The sequence below is a fragment of the Dromiciops gliroides genome, chromosome 3 (genome assembly GCF_019393635.1).
Source record: "Dromiciops gliroides isolate mDroGli1 chromosome 3, mDroGli1.pri, whole genome shotgun sequence".
Lineage (NCBI taxonomy): Eukaryota > Metazoa > Chordata > Mammalia > Microbiotheria > Microbiotheriidae > Dromiciops > Dromiciops gliroides.
The window spans coordinates 638,810,486-638,836,082 of record NC_057863.1 but is presented as its reverse complement, the minus strand read 5'-3'; the positions used below and the strand labels follow the sequence as shown (position 1 = coordinate 638,836,082).

Here is a 25,597-nt window from a genome sequence, read left to right as displayed (position 1 = left end):
CTTGCCCAAGGTCACACAGCTAGTAAATGTCAAGTGTCTGAGGTTGGATTTGAACTCAGGTCCATTCTGAATCCAGGGCCAATTCTCTATCCACTGCGCCACCTAGCTGTCCCTGCCTATTAAATTAAATAATGCTACTTAAGCTATTAAAGCTTAAAAGGTGCCCCAAGACTTTTGGGACACCTAGCTGCCTCCAGGAAATGACTTCTTAAAATTCTTTGTGTCTTGGATCCCTTGGCAGTCTTAGGAAGCCTCTGAGCCTCCTTAGAATGTTTTTAAATGCATAAAATAATTACAAACGAAACCTTATATAGTGAGTCCTCAAAGTCTTAATGGAAGTTTGAGCTTTAATAGTATAAATAATATGCTGTTTTTGATTATTTATATGCTATTGGGTTTTTTTGGTTTTTTTTTTTTAGTGAGGCAATTGGGGTTAAGTGACTTGCCCAGGGTCACACAGCTAGTAAGTGTTAAGTGTCTCAGGCCGGATTTGAACTCAGGTACTCCTGACTCCAGGGCCAGTGCTCTATCCACTGCACCATCTAGCTGCCCCTATATGCTATTGTTTTAAAGATTATTTTATTTTTATTTTTTATTTTAGCAGGGCAATGGGGGTTAAGTGACTTGCCCAGGGTCACACAGCTAGTAAGTGTCTGAGGCCGGATTTGAACTCAGGTACTCCTGAATCCAGGGCCGGTGCTTTATCCACTGGGCCACCTAGCTGCCCCCCTAAAGATTATTTTTTAAACCATTAAAGCTTAGAATTCCACTAAGACTTTTGGGATACCCTCTATTGAAATACAATTATCAAAATATTTTTAAAAACAAGTTCATGGACCCTGGGTTAAGACTCTCTGGTCTGAGACCTCCTTAGCAGAGGACTTCACATCAATGCATACTCAATCCAAAACAGTGGTCTTACCTTCAGGGTGACCGGCTGAGGCTCTAGGGCTCATGACTGGAATGATGTCAAGGGAGGGAGGACAATAGACCTCACTCTGGGTATCCACGAGGTTGGGGGTGGTTTTCTCCTCTGTAACTTTATCATCCAGTGAATATAAAGTGCTCTAAAAGGCAGATTGATAAAAAAACAAAAACAACTTCACTTGATTTTCAAATATATAATTATATGCTGAACTGATCATAAATGCCCTCATTTGAATGTAAATGCCTGAGAATAGTCATTCTTTTCATTCTTTGTGTTTGTTATCAGCAGTATCTAACACTGCACAGGACACACAGTAGGCACTTAATGAATACCTGGGGACTAATTACTAGAACACTGTCCTTTTTAGGGGCTCAAGTTCAAGGTGCAGACTCATGACTGTGGAGCACCAAGCCAAGAAATAGGTATTGTTGGTCGGAAGTACTGCTTAGTCTGCGTACCTACTTATTTGCATGTTGTTTCTCCCATTAAAATGGGAGCTTCTTGAGGGAAAGAGATGATTTTGTCTTATATACTTAGTGCTTAGCACTGTGCCTTCTGCTAAGTGCCTAATAAATACTCGTTAACTGATTGACCAATAATGAAGTAATTACTGTTGGCTTGATGCCCTATAGAAGGCAGCATCAGGATGTCCACCAAGCAGACCCTTTCATCATCCATTATTTGGTGACCATTCTGTTCATATGGACTATTTGTTCTAGACCTGTGGTAGAATCTTCCAAGCTCATATTGGTCTGATCAGCCAGTCTCATACACTGTACTTCGACCCCAACATAGTGATGTCATTTTGGTCCTCTTTGAGAATGAAGGGCAACGACCAAATTTGTTGATTAGTCCCTTCATGAAGATTGATACTTGACTCCAGACATCCAAAGGGGTTTTCCAAACTCTTCAAGGCTATCTTTTCTAGTTTCTATCTTTTAAAAAAATATATACATTTTGGGGCAGCTAGGTGGCACAGTGGATAAAGCACCGGCCCTGGATTCAGGAATACCTGAGTTCAAATCTGGCCTCAGACACTTAACACTTACTAGCTGTGTGACCCTGGGCAAGTCACTTAACCCCAATTGCTCAGCCTATATCTATCTATCTATCTATCTATCTATCTATCTATCTATCTATCTATCCACACATACATATATACATTTTTATTTAAAGTTTTGAGTCTATCCCTCCTTTCCTTCCTTCCTTCCTTCCTTTATTCCTTCCTCCCTCCCCAAAGCTGTAAGCAATCAGATATAGGTTATATATGTACGATTATGGAAAACATTACCATATTAATCATTTTGTGCAAGAAAACTCAAATAAATGGAAAAAATGAAAGAAATCAAGTGGGAAAATAGCATGATTCAGTCTGTGTTCAATCAATATCAGTTCTTTTATGCTTCATCATAAGTCCTTTGGGATTGTCTTGAATCACTGTATTGCTGAGAATAGCTAGGTTATTCACAGTTCTTCATCAAATGATATTGCTGTCACTGTACACAATGTTCTTCTGGTTTTGCTCACTTCACTACACATTAGTTCATATTAGTCTTTCCAGGCCTTAGCACAATAATATTCCATTACAATCATATACCACAGCTTGTTCAGCCATCTATTCCTTTGATTTCCAATTCGTAGCCACCACAAAAAGAGCTGCTATAACTATTTTTGTACAAATAGGTCTTTTTCTCTTTTGGGGGGGATGTCTTTGAGATATGAACCTAGCAGTGGTATTGCTGGATCAAAGGGTATGCAGTTTTATAGCCCTTTGGGCATAGTTCCAAATTGCTCTCCAGAATGGTTGGATCAATTCACAACTCTACCAACAGTGCCTTAGTGTTCCAATTTCTCCATATCTTCTCCAAAATTTTTTATTTTCCTTTTTTGTCATCTTAGCCAATCTGATAGGTGTGAGGTGGTACCACAGAGTTGTTTTCATTTGCATTTCTCTAATCAATGGTGATTTAGAACTTTTCATATGGCAATAGATAGCTTTGATTTCTTCATCTGAAAACTGCCTGCTCATATCCTTTGACCATTTCTCAATTGGGGAATGATTTGTATTCTTATATATTTAATTCATTTCTCTATATATTTTAGAAATGAGGTGTTTTTTAAAATGAGGTCTTGATCAGAAACACTGGCTATAAAAATAGTTTCCCAGCTTTCTGCTTTCCTTCTAATCTTGGCTGCATTGCTTCTGTTTGTACAAATCCCTTTTAATTTAATGTAATCAAAATGATCCATTTTGCATTTCCTAATATTCTCTATCTCCTTTTTGGCCAAATTATTTTCTTCTCCATAGATCTGAGAGGTAAACTATGCCTTCTTCTCTTAATTTGCATATGGTATAACCCTTTATGTCTAAATCATGTACCCATTTTGATCTTATTTTGGTATACAGTGTAAGATGTTGGTCTATGCCTAGTTTCTACCATATTACCTCCCAGTTTTCCCAGCAGTTTTTGTCAAATGGGGAGTTCTTATCCCAGAAGTTGGAGTCTTTGGGTTTATCAAACAGTCAGTTGCTATAGTCATTTACACATAGTTTAGCACTATGATAGAATATCATATTCTATCATATCATACTCATATCATATTCTATCACCATCATATACCACAACTTGTTTAGCTATTCCCCACCAAAAAAGAGTTGCTAGAAATAGTTTTGTACAAACCGATCCTTTTCCTTTTCCCTTTTTATCTCTTTGGGATACAGACCTAGCCTAGGTATAGCTGGGTCAAAGGGCATACACATTGTTCTAGCTTCTTTGGCACAGGTCCAAGTTGCTCTCCAGAAGGTGATCCTGGAGGCTTCATCTCTCCACTGTGTGGGAATGTCATAGTTTCTTTCTTTCTTTTTTTCTTTTTTTTTTGGGGGGGGTGAGGCAACTGGGGTTAAGTGATTTGCCCAGGGTCACACAGCTAATAAGTGTTAAGTGTTTGAGGCCAGATTTGAACTCAGGTCCTCCTGAGTCCAGGGCCGGTGCTCTATCCACTGCACCACCTAGCTGCCCTGTATAGTAGTTTCTTACTACTCATGTCTGCTAAGCACCTATGTAGTACCAGGTATATAAGCAAGTACCCTGTACTGCCAAGAGCCTCAGTTAGCAGTGGGTGGTGGAGAGAGTTGTGTACTGTTCTGTCCAGCTCCCTTCCTCTGGAGGACATTGCTAGAGACCTGAACTTTTCTGGAAAGAGTGAACTTGGACCTTGCAGCACCAGTTAACTAGCAGCAAACTGAGGGTGAAGAGTGATTTGAGACCATGGAACTCAGCCAAACCAAGCAGCTTCTGCTGAAGACTGTGGAATCGGCTCAACGGTTTGACACCATCCTTGCCAGAGAGACAGGCCACCAAGAAGTTTTCCAGGCTGAGAGTAAGGCCTTCCCCACCCAAATCGAACAACTTACCATTCAACTGATTTTCCTGAGCCCAGGGAATCACAGCATGGAGGCAGAAGACCTGTTGTGGACAAAAGTCTATCTGGATGGGCGGGAAACCTGTCCCACTATCTGAGTGAGTTCCTCTGCAGAGAAGCCAACCAAAAGGTACCACTACAAAGCTCTGACCCTGAATCCTGAGATGGGCTTGCCCTTCATCCATCTGGCAAGCCTGCCTGGTGCCAAGTATTCCCATGTTGAGGCCACCTATTTTTATCAATACTGTATCTACTCCTAAGTACCCCATGTGGGAGTCTCCTTGGGTCTTGACAAATCCATGTCAAGATTGAGAAACTCTACTTGACAGGGACAGGGAAACCAAGTGCCGAGGAGGGGAAACGCCGTGAAGACACGAAAAGACTGCTGGTGAGCTTCCTGTATCTTCAGAGCCTCCGGAAGCCAAGTGGCAGGAAGCAGTCGAGGCTGGAGAGACTGTGCCAGGTGGTTCTGGAGGACGTTCAGCTTTGTCTCTCCTATCTGCCGATGGACACCCAAAGCTTCGACCGAGGACTGGGAGGGGAGCAGAAGCAGGGCTCCCTCTTGCCAAATCAAGTCATCTTTCAGATGATCGTCCTCTGCCTCTTGACCGTGCACAGCTTAAAGACGGCCAACCCGGGACTGCGCAAGACGGCCAGCAGCTTCACCCTGGTTTTCTTCTCCCACATCGTTCGCCCGGTGAGCCGGGGCATCCAGGCAGCACCGAAGAACAAGCCCAGCTCGCCGCCCCGCCTTTTGGCCCTGCCGCTTCTTGTGAGGAGAGCGACCCAAAGGAAGTAGCCTCTGACTCTTACAAAGACTTAGATGACAGTGACGACTGGGGGCGGGGGCGTGGGGGACAGCTTGGGCGAACTCTTCTCAGAAAGCAAAGAAAGAGGAGAGAAGACCCACTGAGGAAGAGGAGGCTTCCGGCAGCCGGACCCATCCCAAACTGCAAGAGAGGCTGGACACTGTCTCTGGAGAAGGGCTGCTCCCAACTCTCAGTCATCGTGCAGTGGCGCGGCACTGATCCGGCCCTCACACGCCTGAGCGTGCTCACCTGCCCAGGCCTCTGGTGCGACCAGCTAGTGTTGCAGAACCTGGTGCCCACGGAAGAGGAACTGATGCTTCCTGCCCTTGGCTTGGGGCCTCGACTCTGGGAACTGCTGCCACGCTTTGAGCGAGCAGACCCTCCCATCTCCATGTCTCTGCCCGGAGGATGCCATTCTGCACACCCTCGTACCCCTCCGGGCTGCCCACAGTCGCTTAGAATTGAACTTCTCCAGGGAAGAGGTCGCTCTTCGCGCCTGCCTCCTGCGCACGTTTGGCCACTTTGCCTCCCAGCTGCCTCATCCTGTTTTACTCCGCACTGGGCTTCTTCATCAAGAAAACCCAGCAGGGTGAGACTCCTTCCCAGCAGACTCAGGAACAAAGGGCACAAAGCTGCATCGTCAAGCAAGACGTAGGGCAGCAGCTGCTGCAGAAGGAATTGGAAGGAATGGAGAGAGACCTCCAGCTGCTCCGCGTTCGGGCAGCACTCTCCCCTTATCTTATCATCGACACTCTGGCCCTTTGCTAATACCTTTCTCTCATAAGGGAGATGGCCCAGAGTGGGAGGTTCATTGTCCTTGTCCCTAGGATGGTGATTGATGAGTTGGAGAGAAGGAAGGGGGAAGCCCCTGCCCGAAGTGCCCTGAACTTCTTAGAAGAGCAGTTGAAGAAGACGAACCGGCACTTCAGGTGCCAGGCAGAAGTGGGCCCAAGTTTATGAGACCAATGACAAGACAAGAAGATGCTCCTGCCGGGAACCTCTGTGGGATTGTCTTCAGTTATGAAGATGTGCTACACGTTGCTGGGAAGGAAGCTGAAGATGTCAGAGGAATGGTGACTGTCCTCACTGCCCTCACTGTGGGCGGATCCCAGAGCATTCTCATATCCCCTGAAATTGGCTTTTTTGGCTGCTCACAAAGCAGGGCTAGATATTAACCCTATTAGTCTTTACTTTCTGTAGTCAGTGGAAGGCACTTGGCTGAAATAGACATCCCTTTTTCCCCTTTAGATGTTAAGATTTCATTCAACTGAAATTCTAATACCGCCCCCCAAAGACCCAAGAAAAATAATTTTTTTTGTTTTGTTCTGTTTTGGGGAGGGGGCAATGAGAGTTAAGTGACTTGCCCAGGGTCACACAGCTAGCGTCAAGTGTCTGAGGCCTTCCTGAATCGAGGGCCGGTGCTTTATCCACTGTGCCACCTAGCTGCCCCCTAAATAATGTTTTTTTAAATGAGTATGCTTCATTCTACATTTAGATTTCCTCAGTCCTTTCTCTGGAGGGGGACAGCATCTTTTGTCATGAGTCCTTCAGGATTGTCTTAGATCACTGTCTTGCTGAGAATAGCCAAGTCATTCACAGGTGATTCTTGCATAATATTATTGCTGTTTACTGTGTATCATATTTTCCTAGTTCTGCTCATTTCACTCCGCCTCAGTTCACATAAGTCTTTCTGGATTTTTCTGAAATCATCCTTTTGTCATTTCTTATAGCATTATGGTATTCTTTTTTTAATCTAATAGTATTTTTGCCCATTACATGTAAAGAGAGTTTTCAACATTCACTTTTACAAGATTTTGATTTCTGAATTTTTCTCCCTCGTGCCTTTCCTTCCCCCCTCCCCAAGAAGGCAAGCAACCTGATATAGGCTATCTATGTACAATCACATTAAACATATTTCCACATTAGTCATGTTGTGACAGAAAACTCAGAACAAAAGGGGAAAACCTCAAAAATGAAAAAACCCAACAACAATGAAAAGTAAAAATAGTATGGTTCAATCCGCATTCAGATTCCACAGTTCTTTTTCTGCACGTGGAGAACATTTTCCATACTGAGTCTTTTGGAATTGTCTTGGGATCATTGTATTGCTGAGAAGAGCTAAGTCTATCTATCACAATTGCATCACACAACATTGCTCTTCCTGTGTACAGTGTTCTCCTAGTTCTGCTCACTGCACTCAGCATCAGTCCACTTAAGTCTTTCTGGGTTTTTCTGAGCCTGCTCATCATTTCTTATAGCACAATAATATTCCATTACATTCATATACCACAATTCGTTCATCCATTCCCCAACTGAGGGGCATCTCCTCAATTTCTAATTCTTTGCTACCACAAAGAGAGCTGCCATAAATATTTTTGTATGTGTGGGTTCTTTTCCCTTTTTTTATGATCTATTTGGGATATAGACCCAAACACAGTAGTACTGCAGGGTCAAAGGGTAGTACTCCTTTTTTTTGCCTATTTTACAAATAATTTATATAGTATTAGAATTAATTATTCTTTAAATGCTTGGTAGAATTCATGTGTGAATCTATCTGGGCCTGGGGATTTTTTTCTTAGGGAGCTCATTGATGCTTATTCAATTTCTTTTTCTAATTTAGGGTTATTTAAACATTTACTCTTCTATTAATCTGGGCAATTTATATTTTTGTAAACATTTATCCATTTCACTTAGGTTGTCAGATTTATTAGCAGATGATTGGGCAAAATAGCTCCTAATAATTGTTTTAATTTCATCTTCATTGGTGGTGCATTCACTCTTTTTATTTTTAATACTAAATTTGGTTTTCTCTCTTTTTTTTTTTTGGTGGGGCAATGGGGGTTAAGTGACTTGCCCAGGGTCACACAGCTAGCAAGTGTCAAGTGTCTGAAGCCAGATTTGAACTCAGGTACTCCTGAATCCAGGGCTGGTGCTTTATCCACTGCGCCATCTAGCTGCCCCTGGTTTTCTCTTTTTAATATCAAATTAACCAATGGTTATTCTTTTTTCCTCCATAAAACTAGCTTCTAATTTTATTAATTTATTTTTAAATTCAATTTTATTAATTTCACTTTTGATTTTCAGGATTTCCATTTTGGTGTTTAATTGGTGATTTTAAATTTGTTCTTTTTCTAGTCTGTTTATTTGCATGCCCAATTCATTGATCTGCTCTTTCACTGTTTTATTAATGTATTTAGAGATAACTTTCCCCCTAAGTATTGCTTTGTTTGCATCTCACAAATTTTATTATGTTGCCTCATTGTTGTCATTCTCTTTTGTGAAAGTATTTTCTTCTATCATTTGTTCTTTGCCTTATTCTTTTTTTTTTTGGTGAGGCAATTGGGGTTAAGCGACTTGCCCAGGGTCACACAGCTAGTAAGTGTTAAGTGTCTGAGGCCAGATTTGAACTCAGGTACTCCTGACTCCAGGGCTGGTGCTCTATCCACTGCACCACCTAGCTGCCCTCTGCCTTATTCATTTTTAGGAGTAGATTATTTAATTTCCAATTAATTTTTAACCTATGTTTCCATAACCCTTTATTGAATATAAATTTTTATTGCATTAAGTTCTAAAAAGGATGCATTTAATATTTCTGTTTTTCTGCATTTGTTTGTAGGGTTTTTTTTCCCCTAACACCTGGTCAATTTTTATGAAAGTGTCATGTACAGTTGAGAAAAAGTATATTCCTTTTTATTCTCATTTAATTTTTTCCAGAGGTCTATCATATCTTACTTTTCTAAGATTCTATTCGCCTCGACTTCTTTCTTATTTATTTTATGGTTAGACTTATCTACTTCTGGGGGCAGCTAGGTGGCATAGAGGATAAAATATTGGCCCTGGATTCAGGAGTACCCGAGTTCAAATCCGGCCTCAGACACTTGACACTAGCTGTGTGACCCCGGGTGAGTCACTTAATCCTCATTGCTCCACCAAAAAAAAAAAAGTAGATTTTCATAAAAAGGCAAATAACTAAAAGGGGATATATAATAGCTTCTACCCCTACCCAAACTCTGCCTGTAAACATTCTAAATGGAATATCCAAGTGGGTCTGAATTAAGCAGACTTTAAACTATCCTGGAGGATGAAATTTGTGAGAAATGACCCATATACCCAAACTCCAGTCAAGCCAATCAAAAAACATTTAAAAGTAGTGTCCAACCTGTGGTAGAGCCTTCCAAGCTCTAGTGGTCTGCTCAGCCACAGTCTGCTACACTGTACCTTGACCCCAGCGTAGTGTGGTCATTTTGGTCCTCTTGAGAATGAAGGACAAGAACCATTAAGTGCCAACTATGTGCCAGGGATTGTGATAAACTCTGGGGATACAAAAAAGGGCAAAAGACAGTCCTGCCCTCAAGGAGTTTACAATCTAATGAAGAAGACAAGATACAAACAACCATCAAAGAACCAAAAAAAAGTAAATTGCAGATAATTAACCTAGGGAAGTCATCAGATTTGGAAAGAATCAGGAAAGACTTTCTGTGGAAAGTGGGATTTTAGCTGAGACTGCAAGAAAGCCAGGCAATCCAGGAGGCAGAGATGAGCAGGGAGAGAATTCCAGGCACGGGGGCCAATCAGGGAAAACACTCACAGCTGGGAGATAGAGGATCCTGTGTGAGAACCCACTGTTGCTGAATTGAAGAATGTGTATATATAGGGGGTATAAAGTATAAGGAGACTGGAAAGTTAGAAGGGGCAGATTGAACGCCAAACAGAAGATTTTTATATTTGATTCTGGAGGTGATAGGGAGCCACTGGAGTTTCCTGAGTAGGGAGTGGGTAGGGTGACATGGTTATGCCTGCTCTTTAGGAGTATCACTTTGGTGGCTGAATTGAGGGTGGACCAAAGTGGGGAGACCCTCCAGCCCCCTGGCAGGTTATTGCAACAGTCCAAGTGTGAGGACCTACATCAGGGTGGTGGCAATGTCAAAGTAGAAAAGAGGGCATATATGAGAGATGTTATGAAGGTAAAATTAACAAGACTTGGCAACAGACTGGGGTGAGAGAGGGTGAAGAGTTGAGGATGACACCTAGATTGTAAGCTTGGATGAATGAGAAAAGAGAGGTGCCATTGACAGTTATAAGGAAGTTAGTAAAAGGAGAGGGATTGAAGGAAAAGGTAATGAGTTCAGTTTTGGACATGCTGACATTAAGAGGTGTGAGAGGGGCAGCTAGGTGGCACAGTGGATAGAGCACCGGCCCTGGAGTCAGGAGGACCTGAGTTCAAATACAGCCTCAGACACTTAACACTTACTAGCTGTGTGACCCTGGGCAAGTCACTTAACCTCAATTGCCTCACTAAAAAAAAAAAAAAGAGGTGTGAGAATTGGAGTGGTGTCCCCTGCTGGAGAGATACTGTAGGAAAGTTCCACGATGAGGTGGTGTCTGAGGACAAGCCAGGTGGCTTTAACATCAGGAACTTGTCAATCAAAGTTGCCAGCCAATTAGTTTGGGGTTGTGTGGGTGGGTGGCCCTGTTTCTGGTTTTGTGGGAGGCTTCAGGAGGAAGCCTGGGAGGAGAGGTCTCTTTTTCACCAGGACCTCATGTGGAGTAGAGCAGAGATGCTGGCTCCCTTAGATAGATGGATGAAGGCATCTTGGCCTCTTTCTCCTCACCAAATTCTTATGCTCCTTAATAAATACTTAAAAGTCTAAACTCTTGCTAAAGCTCATAATTTATGGCGACCAGTCATTAGATTTTTAGGCAGTCTAGCTAGAATTTTAGTCCATTACAGATAGAGATATTACAGCTGGCGACCCAGATGGGACATCCAGTTCAAGATGTCCAATAGGCAGTTGGAGATGGGAGACCAGAGGTTAGGAGAGAGGTTAAAGCTGGATAAGTAGATTTGAGAATCATCAGCATTGAAACAATAATTGAGTCGGTGGGAGCTCATTGAGATCACCAAGTGAAATAGTATAGAGGAAGAAGAGCAGAGAACTGAGGCCAGAGCCCTCTTGGGACCCCTACAGTTAGAAGGTATAATCTGGATGAAGATTTAGCAAAGGAGACTGAGAAAGAGTGGCTTCATAGGTAGGAGGAGAACCAGGAGAGAGTATGAAGGAGGAGGTGATCTACAATATCAAAGGCTTCAGACAATCCAAGGAGGATGAGGACTGAGAAAAGGTCTTTCAGGTTTGGAGATGAAGAGATGGAAGGTAGGCTTGGGGAGATCAGTTTGAGGTTGGAAATCAAATTGTAGAAAGTAAGAGTAGAGGCACTTACTGAAGACAGCATTTGAAGGTTAGCTACAAAAGGCAGGAGAGATCTAGGACAATAGTTAGTGGGGATAGTAAGATAAAATGATGGGGTTTTTTTTCAGGAGGAGAGAGACACGGGCATGTTTGTAGGCAAAAGGGAAGAGGCTAATAGAGATTGAAGTTAAGTGAGAGAATGGGGATAACGGAGGGGGGTAATCTGGAAAAGATGGGGTGGATGGAATGGGATCAATTGTGCTTATAGAGGGGTCTTGGCTACCTCTTTGTGTGAGACAGGGATAAAGGAGAATTTAATGGTAGAAGACATCTAAGAGATGTGAGATGAGGAGGAGGAGAGAAGAGGAAGCTCTCAGCAAATAGCCTCATTTTTTTTTTTTTACAGTGAAATATGAGGCCAAGTTTTCAGCTGAGAGGGTTGAGGGATGGGAGGCAGTTGAGAGGTTTGATAAGAGAAGAGAAAGCTTGGAACAGCTGCTGTGTTGAGTGGGATAGTGAATTTACTAGGGAGGTATAAAAGTATTGCTTTGCTCCAGTGAGGACCCAGTTGAGATTATTTAACATAAATTTGTTAGTGGCTTAAGGCAGTACTTCAAAGAGAAAGTCATCAAGAAATGAAATGGTGTTGGGGGGGGCAGCTAGGTGGCACAGTGGATAAAGCACTGGCCCTGGATTCAGGAAGATTTGAGTTCAAATCAGGCCTCAGATAGTTGACACGTACTAGCTGTGTGACCCTGGGCAAGTCACTTAACCCTCATTGCCTTGCCCCCCCCCCAAAAAAAAGAAAGAAAAAAGAAATGAAATGGTTGTAGGTCCCATAAGAAAAGTGAGGAGAAAGAGTTTTTGAGAGGCCTTTTCATGAGATATCTCCTTGATTCAGGAAGAATGAAAACTTTAGACTGGTGAAAAGGGCATTAGAATGGCCAGGGAGAAAAACCATCTAGTCTTTGGTTAAAGTCTCCACTGATATTTTCTAAGTATTTGTTATGAAAAGGAATTGGAACATTGGTTATATCCATGAAGTTCAGGTGAATCTCTTGGACAAAATCACAGGAGATAGTTGGGGACCAATACTTTCTTTGAGGGCACCAAATTCGATGGTTACAGGGATGAATAGGTGTTAAAATGATTATTACAACTGGCCCATGGTGGATTGTGCCTTCACCTACACCCTCAAGTTTAGGAGTAAAAGGACAGGTTATTTGTATAATTTCCTCCTTCTCAAATGAACCAACCCATTTGGAACATTTTCTAAGCCCATCAGAGGTAAAGAAGTCAGACATACTCACATCTGTTACATTGGGGGATTTCACTGCCATATCACATTTCTCGATGTTTGTGTGAACCTGAAATTTGGTACCCAGGGCTCCATGGTTTTCCAGGGTGATGGTCCGTGAAACAATCTCTCCTACCACATATGTGCCAAAGTCAATGAGCTCTTTATCCAGGGACAGCTGCAAGGAGATGAACTATAATTACCCCTATCCCAGATAATCAGTAACATCAATTAAATAAACACCTACCATTTCAAGCAGAAAAACTTACACACTTATTAACATGTCCAAGAAAATGTCTAAGGATGACACAAATTATTGCCTTTGGAGTTTAAAGCCAAATTCTTGGACAACAGTTTTGTCCCAGGTCGCAACTTGGATATTGGCCTTGTATCAACACTATATGAAAATGACGTTGGTAGAACCTTATTTGACTGACTCCTTCCTCCCCATTGGAGAGGTTCCATTTACAGGAATTTCAGCAGAAAGTCAATCAAGTCTTCCTTCCAGCCTAGCACCCACTCATTGCCTGCAAGACCCATTAAGAGGCTTTCTCATGCAGGCTAATCTTGAATGTCTCAGGAAGGGTGGTCCTTCTACTCCACAATATTCCTTTTTTTTCCCCTTACAGTTTCTCTCCAGCCTCCTTGCAGACAGTGTTGAATTCTTCAAGCTTCTTAGTCTGGATTTCTCATAGGTGTATTCCAGCCTATGCCTCTCCCTTTCATCCCCTCAGTTCCAACTGAAGTCATTGCTTTCTGTCCTGAGCATTTAGATCTTTCATGAACCTTTTAATAACTCAGTCTTACTTTCGTAGGAGACTTTCCTCAATATCCTTAACCCTTTCCTCCATTTATTGTATACATACACACATTGTATATACACCTGTTTTGGCCCTGCTTGGAACTCCTGTTTCTGCTCCAGTCCCTTTTGATTACCAGCAGTGAAGTGGAGGGGCCACATGCCTGAGAGGGTATCTTTGTTCTTTCCACTTTTTCTTCAGTTATGACCACAGGCAGGACCAATAAAAATGTGTAGGAAGCCTTATGGACAAGTCTTACTTTCTTTCTTCATCCTACATCCCCGCACCCAAACTCCCAGACTTTCAGGTGGCTATCCAGGCCTGATTTGGAGATCAAGATTTGTGCTATAGCACAAGAGAACTTGGGGAAATGGGACAGGGTGGATTTCTAGAAAAGAGGCAAATGGAAAATGCTTCTTTAGCAGAACCACAGTTCTTCCAATCATTCATGGAGATTGAAAGACAAAGGACACTTTTCTTTGAGAAGAACATGCTCTCCCCTTGATGGGCTTAGAAGATCTTCCAAATGGATTGGTCTATTTAGGGAAGAAATGATGCAAATAATATGTCCTTTTACTCCTAAACTTGAGACCATAAGTGAAAGCACAATGGGCCATTCTAATAGTCATTTTTTAAACTTCTGTTCATTCCTATAACAACCAGATTTGGTACCCCAAAGGAAATGTTGCTCCTTAGCCATTTTCTGTGACTTTGACCAAGAAATTCACCTCAACTCAATGGATGTAACAAATGTTCCAATTCTTCTACATAACAAATGCCTAGCTGGTGCATTTAAGAACTCTTCTAGATTACAAAGTATTCTGTGAAATGAAAAATGTGCCAGCAGCTCCAACGGGCTGGAAAACTACTGGACTTGGGAGAACAAAGAATTGAACATTCACTCTTCTTTATGGTCTGTTGGTATATGGCACTCAAAGGCTAAACTGGAGACAATACATTGATTTTACTGGAAATTTTCTCCAGATCCCAGTCATGAATTTCCAGATATATTTAAGTCTTTCTTTCCTCATATAGCTTGAATGCATATAAATGTGTGCATATATGTATGTATGTGCATATGTATGAATGCATACACACAAATATTCCCATTTAAAAATAGCAATATATCTTCAGTTGGGAGAAATTACATTGAGATCGAGGTCCTGCTAACATGTTATTGTGATAATAACACTCAGCAAAAAGGGATTGTTTGATCCTCCTGGGCCCCTGTGGACTGCTACAAGCACTGCAGTCTGGGCATCATTGGCCACTGGGGTGACATGTGCAAAAAGATGGGGCCTAAAGAGACTGATTAGGCCCTTCCTGTCCAGGGCTATTTGTTCAATGCAGAAAGAAAACTGGAGAACTCAGCTTTCCTTACAATATCTTTTTCTTTTTCTCCCAAATCTAGGAGGGGGGAGGAAGAGGGTAATCCAGAAAATAGCTTCATTTCTTCACTATTCTTTATCAACACAGAGGAAGGAATAGATTCCTTATAAATTGGCATGGAGTGGGGGCAGCTAGGTGGCGAAGTGGATAAAGCACTGACCCTGGATTCAGGAGTACCTGAGTTCAAATCCAGCCTCAGACACTTGACACTTACTAGCTGTGTGACCCTGGGCAAGTCACTTAACCCCAATTGCCTCACCAAAAACCAAAACAAAACCAAACAAATTTGGGCTGAATCTGTGATTTCAGAACTCCCTTCAGGAAGGGAGGTGGGCACCCACTCTTCAACTTAAATGTTTAGAGAGTTGTTCGAAAGCACCCTGAGGTTAAATGAGGCAGCTGAGATGTATCAGAAGTGGGGATTGAATGCAGGTGTTCCTGACTGGGGCCTGCTTCCTTCCACTACTCCCTGCTGCCTCTCAGTTTGATGGGTGGTCATCAATACCAATAAGGAATTTACACCAATATCTAATCCACAAATGCCCATCAAGGGGAGGCCTCCAACAGTTGTAAATCACAGGCAGAATGAGATTGTGGGGGAAAGGGGTCCTCTAGGGAATAAGCTCTGGGTTTAGAAGATGAGGAGGCTCTGTGGCCAGACAGCTTGGGGGATTTGGACAAGGCCCTTAGAGACTCTTCTCTCTTGGACCAGACATTTGTTTGTCTCAGCTCCATGAACATTTCTCAGCTGAGAAGACCTTAGGGAAAAATAGATTCCGTAAGTTCTTTTACTTACAACACATTTCTTTGTTGTACATTTCAGTGGGATCGAAAATGAACCTGTCTGAGCCAGAAATGTGATGTTGCCTTCCAGATCTTCATTTATCTTTAAAACAAAACAAATACAAACATTATGAACCTTCTTCCCTCTCTCCTTTCCTCCTTCCCTTTTCTTTCCTTTCTTCCTTCCTTTTTTCTTTCCTTCTTCCCTTTCCTCCCTCCTTCTTTCTCTTTATTGCCTTCCTCCCTCCCTTCCTTCCCTCCATCCTTCCTTTCCTTCCTCCTTCCTCCCCTCATCCCTCCCTCCCTCCCTTCCTTTTCCTCCTTTCTTCCCTCTTTCCTTTTTCCTTCCTTCCTTCTTCCATTCCTCCTTTCTTTCCTTCCTTCCTTCCCTCCCTTCCTTTTCCTCCTTCTTTCCCTCTTTCCTTTTTCCTTCCTTCCTTCTTCCATTCCTCCTTCCTTTCCTTCCTTCCTTCCCCCATTCCTTCCTTCTTTCTTTCCCTCCCTTCTTTCCTCTTTCCTTTCTTCCCCTCCTTCCTCTCTTCGGGCCTCAGTTTCCTCATCTGTAAAAGGAGGGGGTTGGATTAAAAAAACCTCTGAATCCCCTTTCAACTCTGGATTTATGACCTTGAGATTCCTATTCAGCAGCAAAGCACCCGCTGAGGGGGCCAACACTCAGCCCCGCTACATGAGCCTGAGACCGCCTTCCCCAGAAGGATGTCTCCCAGAATCACTCACTCACCACTAAGGGGCATGGGTCCATCACAACTGAACCTTTGCAAGCTTTTCAAGAACCTTAGTGGATTGTTCATTCCCACATTCTCCCACACCTGCTATTGTGACCCTCCAAGAAGATGGGGGAGTCTCTGATCATGGGGCGCTGACCCAGAAGGCCACGCAGAGCTAACTTAGATATCTTCCCTCTCCCTAAACCAGGTAGAACTCCTGGGGCTCATGTCCTTGCCTGGGTTTCCCTTCCTCTTCACCCATCACTGACAATGCCAATGAGTAGATATGGTTTCATTGTTTATGGCAGGAATCGGGAAACACTAGGAGGAGTGACTTCAGCAGGCTTAGTCTACCCCTGTTGCTTCCATGGGGTCCTTGGATCAAAAACACTTACCATTGGCTTAAAGGTGATGAGCACCTCACATGAAATTCCAGCTGACATTGGCCCCGGAGGATCAAAGCTGTAGGCACGATAGTAGGGAGCTTAATTAGACTGATAAGGAAACAGACTTACCCTTTTAGGGCTTTGGGTCAGAAGTAAGCCAGCGGCCAACGTTCATTGCTGGGACCAAAAGGGGCTTTGGGGAGGAAATAGATGAACCTGTCAGTGCTGAACACAATTTGTTGTTCAGTCGTTTTTCAGTTGGGTCCGACTCTGTGACCCCCTTTAGGGTTTTCTTGGCTAGAGTGGTTTGCCATTTCCTTCCCCAGCTCATTTGACAGATGAGGAAACTGAGGCAAATGGGGTAAAGTGACTCGCTTAGGGTCACACAGCTAGTAAGTATCTGAGGCCAGATTTGAACTCATGAAGAAGAATTTTCCTGACTCTAGGCACTATATCATCTCACTGCTCCAATGCTGACCACAATAGGGCCTTCTTAATAATAATAACATTTATAGCACCTACTGTGTGACAGGTTTTGTGCTAATTGCTTTATAAATATTATTTCATTTGATCTTCACAACAATCCTGGAAGGCAGGTGCTACTATTACCCTCATTTTACAAATGAGGAAACAGAGGCAAGTGATTTTTTTGGGGGTGAGGTAATTGGGGTTAAGTGACTTGCCCAGGGTCACACAGCTAGTAAGTGTCAATTGTCTGAGGCCGGATTTGAACTCAGGTACTCCTGACTCCAGAGCTGGTGCTCTATCCACTGCGCCACCTAGCTGTCCTGGCAAGTGATTTTAATTAAGTGATTTAAGTGATGTGCCCAGGATCACATAGACAGCAAATGTCTGAGGCCAGATTTGAACTCATTTCTTCCTAATTCCAGGCCAGATGTGCTCTGTCTACTTGGCTACATGAAGGGAAAGCCCCCCCCCCCAAGAAAGGGCACATGAACTAAATGGAGAAGCCCAAGGGAGGTAGGGAAAAGGGTAACTTGATGAGGGCCTCACCCTGGCACCAGGCCTGATACCATCGTCCTTATGAGGCAGGGTTGGGGGTAGGTGGGGGGAGTGGAGTCAGGACTGACACCTCCGAAGCAGGACTGGGCAGGGGCAGGGATGTTTCCAGGGTTAGGGAGTGGCATGAGGTGGCTAGATCTTGGGTCCCTGCTTCATGGCATTTCTACTCAGCTTGGAGCCACGGCAGCTCAGATTAGACTCTAACAGGGAGGGAGTCCTATTCAAGTAGTTTCACCTCAGAAATGAACTATTTCTAGCCTGCAATGTTCTGATGTGGAGTAAGAGGGGGTGTTTCAGGGCAGGACCAGGGTATAAAGCAGGTATCTGATAGAAGGAAAAAGCATAGCTATGAAGGATACAGTCTTTTGTTCAGAGAAAGGCTAGGTCAGAAAAAAACACCCATTTTTAAAAAAACAATAACACAGGGGGCAGCTAGGTGGCTCAGTGGATAAAGCACTGGCCCTGGATTCAGGAGGACTTGAGTTCAAGTCCAGCCTCAGACACTTGACACTTAATAGCTGTGTGACCTTGAGCAAGTCACTTAACCCTCATTGCCCTGGAAAAAACCCAACAACAACAACAACAAAAACAATAACATAGGTGAACTGGGCAAGAGGCCTTTTGCCCAGAGCCATTATATATCTAATACTTCCCGTTGTTCTACCCTTTCTCTAGGGAAACAGAAACAATCCAACAGAATACCCCCATAAGATGAGTTTTGGGGAGACCTTGAATAATTCCTTGGCTCACACTCCTTGGTGACTGTGGGGCTTGGTGAGGCAGGAGTTATGGGTGGGCATTTCTGATTCTTTCCCTCCTGGTTCCTAGTTGGCACCAGGAAAAGACAAGTCACCATGTTTAAAATAAAAATGATCGCAGAATTAGGCATAGAAATTAAGAACACAATGAATCATCTTCCTGGGTTCCCTGGTTTGCTGACACTATGGAGACACATTCAGAGTTTTGGCTTCTTGAGGCTCCCCTATCCATCATCATAGGCTCCTGTTTACAATTGTTCTTCAGTCTCAGGGCCAGCAGGGGATTGTTTTTTTGGAACAAAACCATCCCCAGCTCCAAGGTCCTTGCCAGCCTGCTTGCTGCTGCATACCCATTTAAGTTCAAGCCATTTTGTATGAAAACTCGGGCCCAACTAGCCAAAGACCTCTCCAGGAGAATGGGTAATGGGCATATTGACATGGCCAAAGCAACCTGTCATCTGGGCCACTGGGTCACTCAGGGTGTCCTATTTGGCCATCTATACACTACTACTTCTGCTGCTACTACTACTACTACTAGCTGACTTACATAGCACTCATAATAGTTAACATTTATTTATCATATACTAGGGACTTTACAATTATTATCTCATTGGATCCTCAAAATTATCTCTATTTTACAGATGAGAAAACTGAGGCATACAGAGGTTAAGAGACTTAACTAGGGTCACACAGTTGATATCTGAGCCCAGATTTGAACCCAGGTCTTCCTGACACTAGGCTCAGTGCTTAATCCACTGCACCTAGCCATTGGGATCTTGTAGATTCAGACAACTATCTAATTAATTAAAGGATATTCTGTTACAGTCAGAGGACTAGGGTTCAAATCCTACCCTTTCTACCTGTGTGATTTGGGGCAAGTCATGTGGCCTCTCTGGGGCCTCAGTTTCCTCATTTGTAAAATGAGGGGGGGTCTGACTGGGTAACCTTTCCAAGCTCTATATCTATGACTCTGTGACCAAGACAAAATCCATTCACATTCCCTAAGCAGCCGACCAAACGATGTATGACCTCACATCACTCATCTTGCATTTTAAGCAATTTTTAAACTTGCCAATTCACTATGGAAGGCTGAGGCCAGATGTATTTCATTTCTTCTTCTTCTTCTTCTTCTTCTTCTTCTTCTTCTTCTTCTTCTTCTTCTTCTTCTTCTTCTTCTTCGGGCAATGAGGGTTAAGTGACTTGCCCAAGGTCACACAGCTAGTAAGTGTCTGAGGTCAGATTTGAACTCAGGTCCTCCTGAATCCAAGGCCAGTGCTCTATCCACTGCGCCACCTAGCTGCCCCACAATGTATTCATTCTTAACTAGATTCCATTCCAACCAAACAAATCAATGGGTGTCTGTGAAGTTCACAGACTTCCTAAGAAATGGTTGGTAAAGTGTTGCTGATGGTGGCTGGTGGTTATTCTCCACCACCTTGACATATAGCTCTGCCCCAATATTCTCTTAGGTCCAACAAGCTTTGACTGGGTTCTCGAGAGACTTCCTCCCTTTGGTGAGTTTGGTAACCTGATTGGGGCAGAGGGGTGGGAATGGGGAATAAAACAGGTACATTGGGATCAGGACTTGAGGGTCCACAGCAATGATTTGGTCACATACTCCCTCCCTCCCTCAGAGGACTGCAGAGGAAGGACAGAGCCCACTGACCTTGTCCTAGCATTTCCAGGCTCATTTATATGCTTGGAGAATAACAGCAGCATTCTCAAGTACAAAGGACAGGGCTCTAAATAGGACTTGGAATGTGAAGGGAAATTCACTGGCACAGAAGCTGCCAAGGAGGGAGCTGTAGACAATGGGTAGAAGCTGGCTCCATGTGCAATTGTTTAGCTTCCAACAGGCTGTGGTTGGGGCTGGCAGAGGATCAGCGCCATTGCCTCCTAGTGGATGGAGCAGCCAATGTTTCAGAGCACATCTCGGCTTAGCAAAGTGGCAGATGGCATCAGGCTGGGAGACAGAATCTTTGAAGGATGGAATCAGAGAATGGAAGACATGGTTTATTGACTTCAGTGGACAGCCTAGAATGTTCACTCCCTGAGATCAAACTGGGGTCTTCTGACTAGCCCAGTGAAAGGCTTTCGATAAGCGCCTCTGTCTACTTGGGATGGACCGATCTGATCTCTAAAGTCTAAGTTGGATCTTAGGATCTTGTCACCAAAAATGGCCACTCTTACGGATTTGTCAATAATCTGTTGCCTTAATCAGCGATGACTTTAGGTAGAAATATGATACCAGCCTTCTTACCCTCAATTGGGAGCCTCTCTCTTCCTGTGGCCTTTCCCATCTCTGACACCCAAGCTCTTCATGATGCCCAGGCATGTCCTTGTACTGTCAGCTCCCCCATGGAAAACCCTCGCTGAGCAGTATGTTAGACATTTAGTAAAAGGGATATAGACATAGGTGAACCACCATGTGGGTGCACCCCCAAAGAGAACACAGTCATGTAGGAGCAGGAGGGAGCACAGAACATTTCCAGAAAGTTCAAAGACTCAAAGCACAAGGTGATAAGGATCCTAAAAGAAAGAACTATAGGAGTTCATCCCCTTCCAACATCTAAACTGACTTGAACTGTGTCCCCTCAGCATCTGGGGAGCTAATGTAGCACACTTGAAGGTGTGCTAAGGTATAAGGTAAGAGGAAGTGGTAATGGCTTCCTCCCAGATTATATTTTTTAATGGGGAGATTCAGTGGCTGAAGCCAGAGGAGGAACTGATGTTAGTATTTCAGACATTGTGGCAGATCATCCAGCCAACAGTGCCAGCTGAAGGTTGCATCATTGCCATCACCACCATGTCCCCACCATCACCACAGTCACAACCACTACCACCATCCCTCAACAACAACAACAATAACAACAATGCTACCATCATCATTTACATAGTGCTTTAAAGTTTGTAAAGTGATTTCCATATATTAACCCATTTGACCCGCACAACAATCCTGGGGGGTGAGTGCTAACATATATATTGTTTGTTTGTTTGTTTGTTTTTGGTGAGGCAATGGGGGTTAAGTGACTTGCCCAGGGTCACACAGCTAGTAAGTGTTAAGTGTCTGAGGCTGGATTTGAACTCAGGTACTCCTGACTCCAGGGCCAGTGCTCTATCCACTGCGCCATCTAGCTGCCCTATATTGGTTTTTGAAAAAAAAATTCCACTTAATAGTATTTTATTTTTTCTGATCACATGTAAAGATAGTTTTCAACATTCACTTTGATAAGATTTTGAGTTCCAAATTTTTCTCCTTTCCTCCCTTCCCTCCCATCTCCCCAAGACAGCAAGTAATCTGATATAGGTTATACATTGCAATCATATTAAATATGTTCCTATATTAGTCCTGTTGTGAAAAAAGAATCAGAAAAAACCGTGAGAAAGGAAAAAAAGTGAAAATAGTATGCCTCGCTTTGCGTTCCGACTCCTTAGTTCTTTCTCTGGATATGGAGAGCATTTTGCATCATGAGACTTTTGGAATTGTCTTGGATCATTATATTGCTGAGGAGAGCTAAATCTATCATACTTGATCATTGCACGATTTTGTTGTTGCTGTGTACATGAGTGCTAACCTATAACACCTCATGGTTTCTGTTGAAGGAGACTAGGGATTAATCTCTGCCAGCTAGGTGGTGCAGTGGAGCACTGTACATCAAATCAAGCAGATCTGAATTCAAATTCTGCTTCACATACTTACTAGCTGTGTGACTCGGCAAATCACTTAACCTCTCTTAGCCTCAATTTCCTGAGGGGGTTGGATTCAGTGGCCTTCCAGTTCTATCATTACTATTATTAGTCTTAATAGTCTTAATACCATTATTATTATTTCTATTACTATGTTACTCCTATGATTGCTAGGGATGAGGCAAAAGTAATGTTGGACAGACTGGGTTGCTCAGCAATGTAAGTATAATGTGAGACAGTATAGTGAGACAGTATAGACGGGTATGATGCAAGAAGCTTGTAAGGCACCATTAGAGACTAAAGTCAAGCAGTCTGGGGCAACAACATTCCCTGGAGATAAAAGGCCCTGGTCTCTTCCCATGCTCCCATGCTAGTATCCTCCTATGGGGAAACCTTTGCTGGGAAGAGTAGATGGGCATAAGAGAGAGTCACATTCCTTCAGGAGCTCAAGATTAACCAAGGACCCCAGACAGTTGTTATGAGAAACTATATATACTTTAGTTTAAAAAAATAAAATATTTAGGGGCAGCTAGGTGGTGCAGTGGATAGAGCAACGGCCCTGGATTCAGGAGGACCTGAGTTCAAGTATGGCCTCAGACACTTAACCCTGGGCAAGTCACTTAACCCCAATTGCCTCACCAAAATAAAATAAAATAAAATAAAATATTTCTGGGACACTGTGATTTCCTTTGGGCTTGATTCAAAGTTATTAAATGCCTAATGGTGGAGGTCAATGCATGTTAAGTTGACTTAGTGAATTTTAGTTGAATTAAAAAAACTGGGAGAACGCTGGATTTCCAGGTCTATGAGACACGTGGTTAAGTCCCCAAATTTAGGTTTTCAGAATCAATCCTTCTTAGCTCCAAGTACTTACTGGATAGTAATGAAATCCTTGAGATGATCCTCGACTCCCACCAGCTTGCAGTAGTTAATAGTGTAAGACGCGTTGATTAAGGTCATCTTTTTTTTATACGTTTTACCAACATGAAAGTTCTAGAAATATCAAAGAGTAAGACATGCTTCAAAAGAGAGTTGGCATCAGCTTCATAGATTCGTCATGGAAGAAATTAAGCAATCTATGTTTAAGAAGCTCAGATACATACAAAGTAACATCTTCCTTTCATTAGCCATGTTTGTTTGAGATTCATACGGTTAATACACTGGAGAGCTCTGTTCAGCTACACTAATAACAAGCCTCTCAACAATTTATGCTATAAAGAATCACCAAGGGGCAGCTAGGTGGCGCAGTGGATGGAGCACTGGCCCTGGAGTCAGGAGGACCTGAGTTCAAATCCAGCCTCAGACACTAAACACTTACTAGCTGTGTGACCCTGGGCAAGTCATTTAACCCCAATTGCCTCACTAAAAAAAAAAAATCACCAAACCAATTTCTTTTTAAAAATTCAATTTTATTTTATTATTTGCTCTGAATTCTATTCCTTCCACCTCCTTCCCTTCCCCCCTCCCCCAAACAATTTCAATTTAACAAGTATCAGTCAAGCAATGACTATATCCAAGGCATTATGCTAGGCACCAAGAACAGAAAGCTGAAACAAGATGATTCCCCCATCCTTTAAAGTGTTCATTTTCACTTATGTTATATAGGTTTATTTTTGTATATGTCTAATCTTATTATGAGATAAGTGATTTTACAAGGTCAAATAGGGAGGGGTGAGAGTTTGAAGGGAAGGGGTTCATTGGTAACTTGGCAGTAGGAGAGTGTTGGAGGTAGTGGCACCTAAAGTTAGTGTATTGGTTAAATTATTTCCAAGGGAATGTTGGGTTTTTTCCTACCTTGGAAGCAAAAAAATAAAAGGAAGAAGGAAGAAGAAAGAAAGAAAGAAACTAACAACTTAAGGTCAGAAACAAATGAAAAAAATTTGTTATGAAAAAAACAACAACAAAAAACCACATGTGAGCTTAGTTTGTGGACTGCTTGATCCAGAATTTCTAAGCAAAAACTCTCCTAACTAGCGGCTAATATCAGGTCCTCAGGTCAAATAATAACCCATCACAGGATGCAAGTATGTGTTTCCCCAATGGTATCAGAACCAATCCATCAAAAAGCATTAATTAAGCACCTTCTGCAAGTGTCAACCATCATTCTCTTAAGGACAGAGGATTTTTTAAAAAGGGCAAGATAATGTCTAATGTGCTATGCCCTTTATGGGGTATAGCATATACTGTCTTTCCTTTTATAATGTTAATTCCTAGTCATATGAACAGTTATCCTAGAAAAAAATCTATGCTTCTAGTCAGAGAAGCCAAATCAGTGAACTCCTCTTTCTCTCCTTCCCTTCTTGTTAAGATACAATGAGGGAGGCAGCTAGGTGGTGCAGTGGATAGAGCACCGGCCCTGGAGTCAGGAGGACCTGAGTTCAAATCCGGCCTCAGACACTTAACATTTACTAGCTGTGTGACCCTGGGCAAGTCACTTAACCCCAATTGCCACACACACACAAAAAAAAAGAGAGAGAGAGAATGAAAATTCAATTTTGGCTCTTATGAGAGATATAAAACTTTTTCTGGGGCACCATTTCTTTAATTGATCTTTATGGTTTATCTCTGACCCTTCTAAAATGATTTATTCCTTCAAAAAATCAGCACATTGCAAGATCTCATAAAGATGGGATCTAACTTGCTTTATTCATTTCTTCCTCTCATAGTCATCAGAGATCCAGACCAAAAGATAGAAGATGTTGGATGATCCAAGTAAGTAATTCTTAAAAAATGCTTTTATTTTTTAGGTCCCTTATGAAAACCCACCTTAAAATGAATGAGATCAGGCTTGCTATAGAAAGGGCAGCCCTTAAATTCACGCCCAGATACTACTTGTTTGTGGATGATCCCGCTCCGGAGTTTCTCCAGAGTATTTGCTAAGATGTCTTGTTCCATCTTCGTCCCACCCACAGGCTTGCGTTCCACCTCATCTTTTGGCACCTTGGAATTTAATAAAAAATTTAAAAGTATTAATAATAAATCTATGCCAGGATGTCTTCTCAAGAACAGGAAGCAGCTTTATAAAAGAATAAAGGGTCAGACAGACAATACGTTGACAAAGTACAAAGCAAAGCTTTGCCAGTTGCCAACGAATAGAGCAGACAAAGGACCTGGGCCTATAATATCTCTTTTTTTAGGGTTACGGAATTTCCGAATTGTCTAGTCAACCCAATATTTGAACCACAATTTCCTCATAACATACCTAACAACCTATCATTCCAAACTTTCCTTGATAGGAAGAGGTATCCAATTTGTTCCCAAGGCAGTTCAATTTTTTTTAATGATTATTGATTTATTTTCAACATTTCTTTTTTTAAAAAAATAGTTCCAGGGGGCAGCTAGGTGGCGCAGTGGATAGAGCACCAGCCCTGGATTCAGGAGTACCTGAGTTCAAATCC

At 42.6% G+C, this 25,597-nt stretch overlaps 1 protein-coding gene across 1 annotated transcript in view; it reads right to left on the bottom strand.

The window, feature by feature from the left end:
• The window catches only part of CFAP74 (cilia and flagella associated protein 74), a 134,628-nt gene that overhangs the window by 61,111 nt on the left and 47,920 nt on the right, over positions 1-25,597 (bottom strand). The window contains exons 14-19 of the mRNA XM_043995435.1: positions 24,966-25,139; positions 23,074-23,192; positions 16,741-16,807; positions 15,634-15,723; positions 12,662-12,826; positions 923-1,067 (exon numbers count right to left, since the gene is read on the bottom strand). Of these exons, the coding sequence (XP_043851370.1) occupies positions 923-1,067; positions 12,662-12,826; positions 15,634-15,723; positions 16,741-16,807; positions 23,074-23,192; positions 24,966-25,139 (760 nt within the window). The remainder of the gene's footprint in view (positions 1-922; positions 1,068-12,661; positions 12,827-15,633; positions 15,724-16,740; positions 16,808-23,073; positions 23,193-24,965; positions 25,140-25,597) is intronic.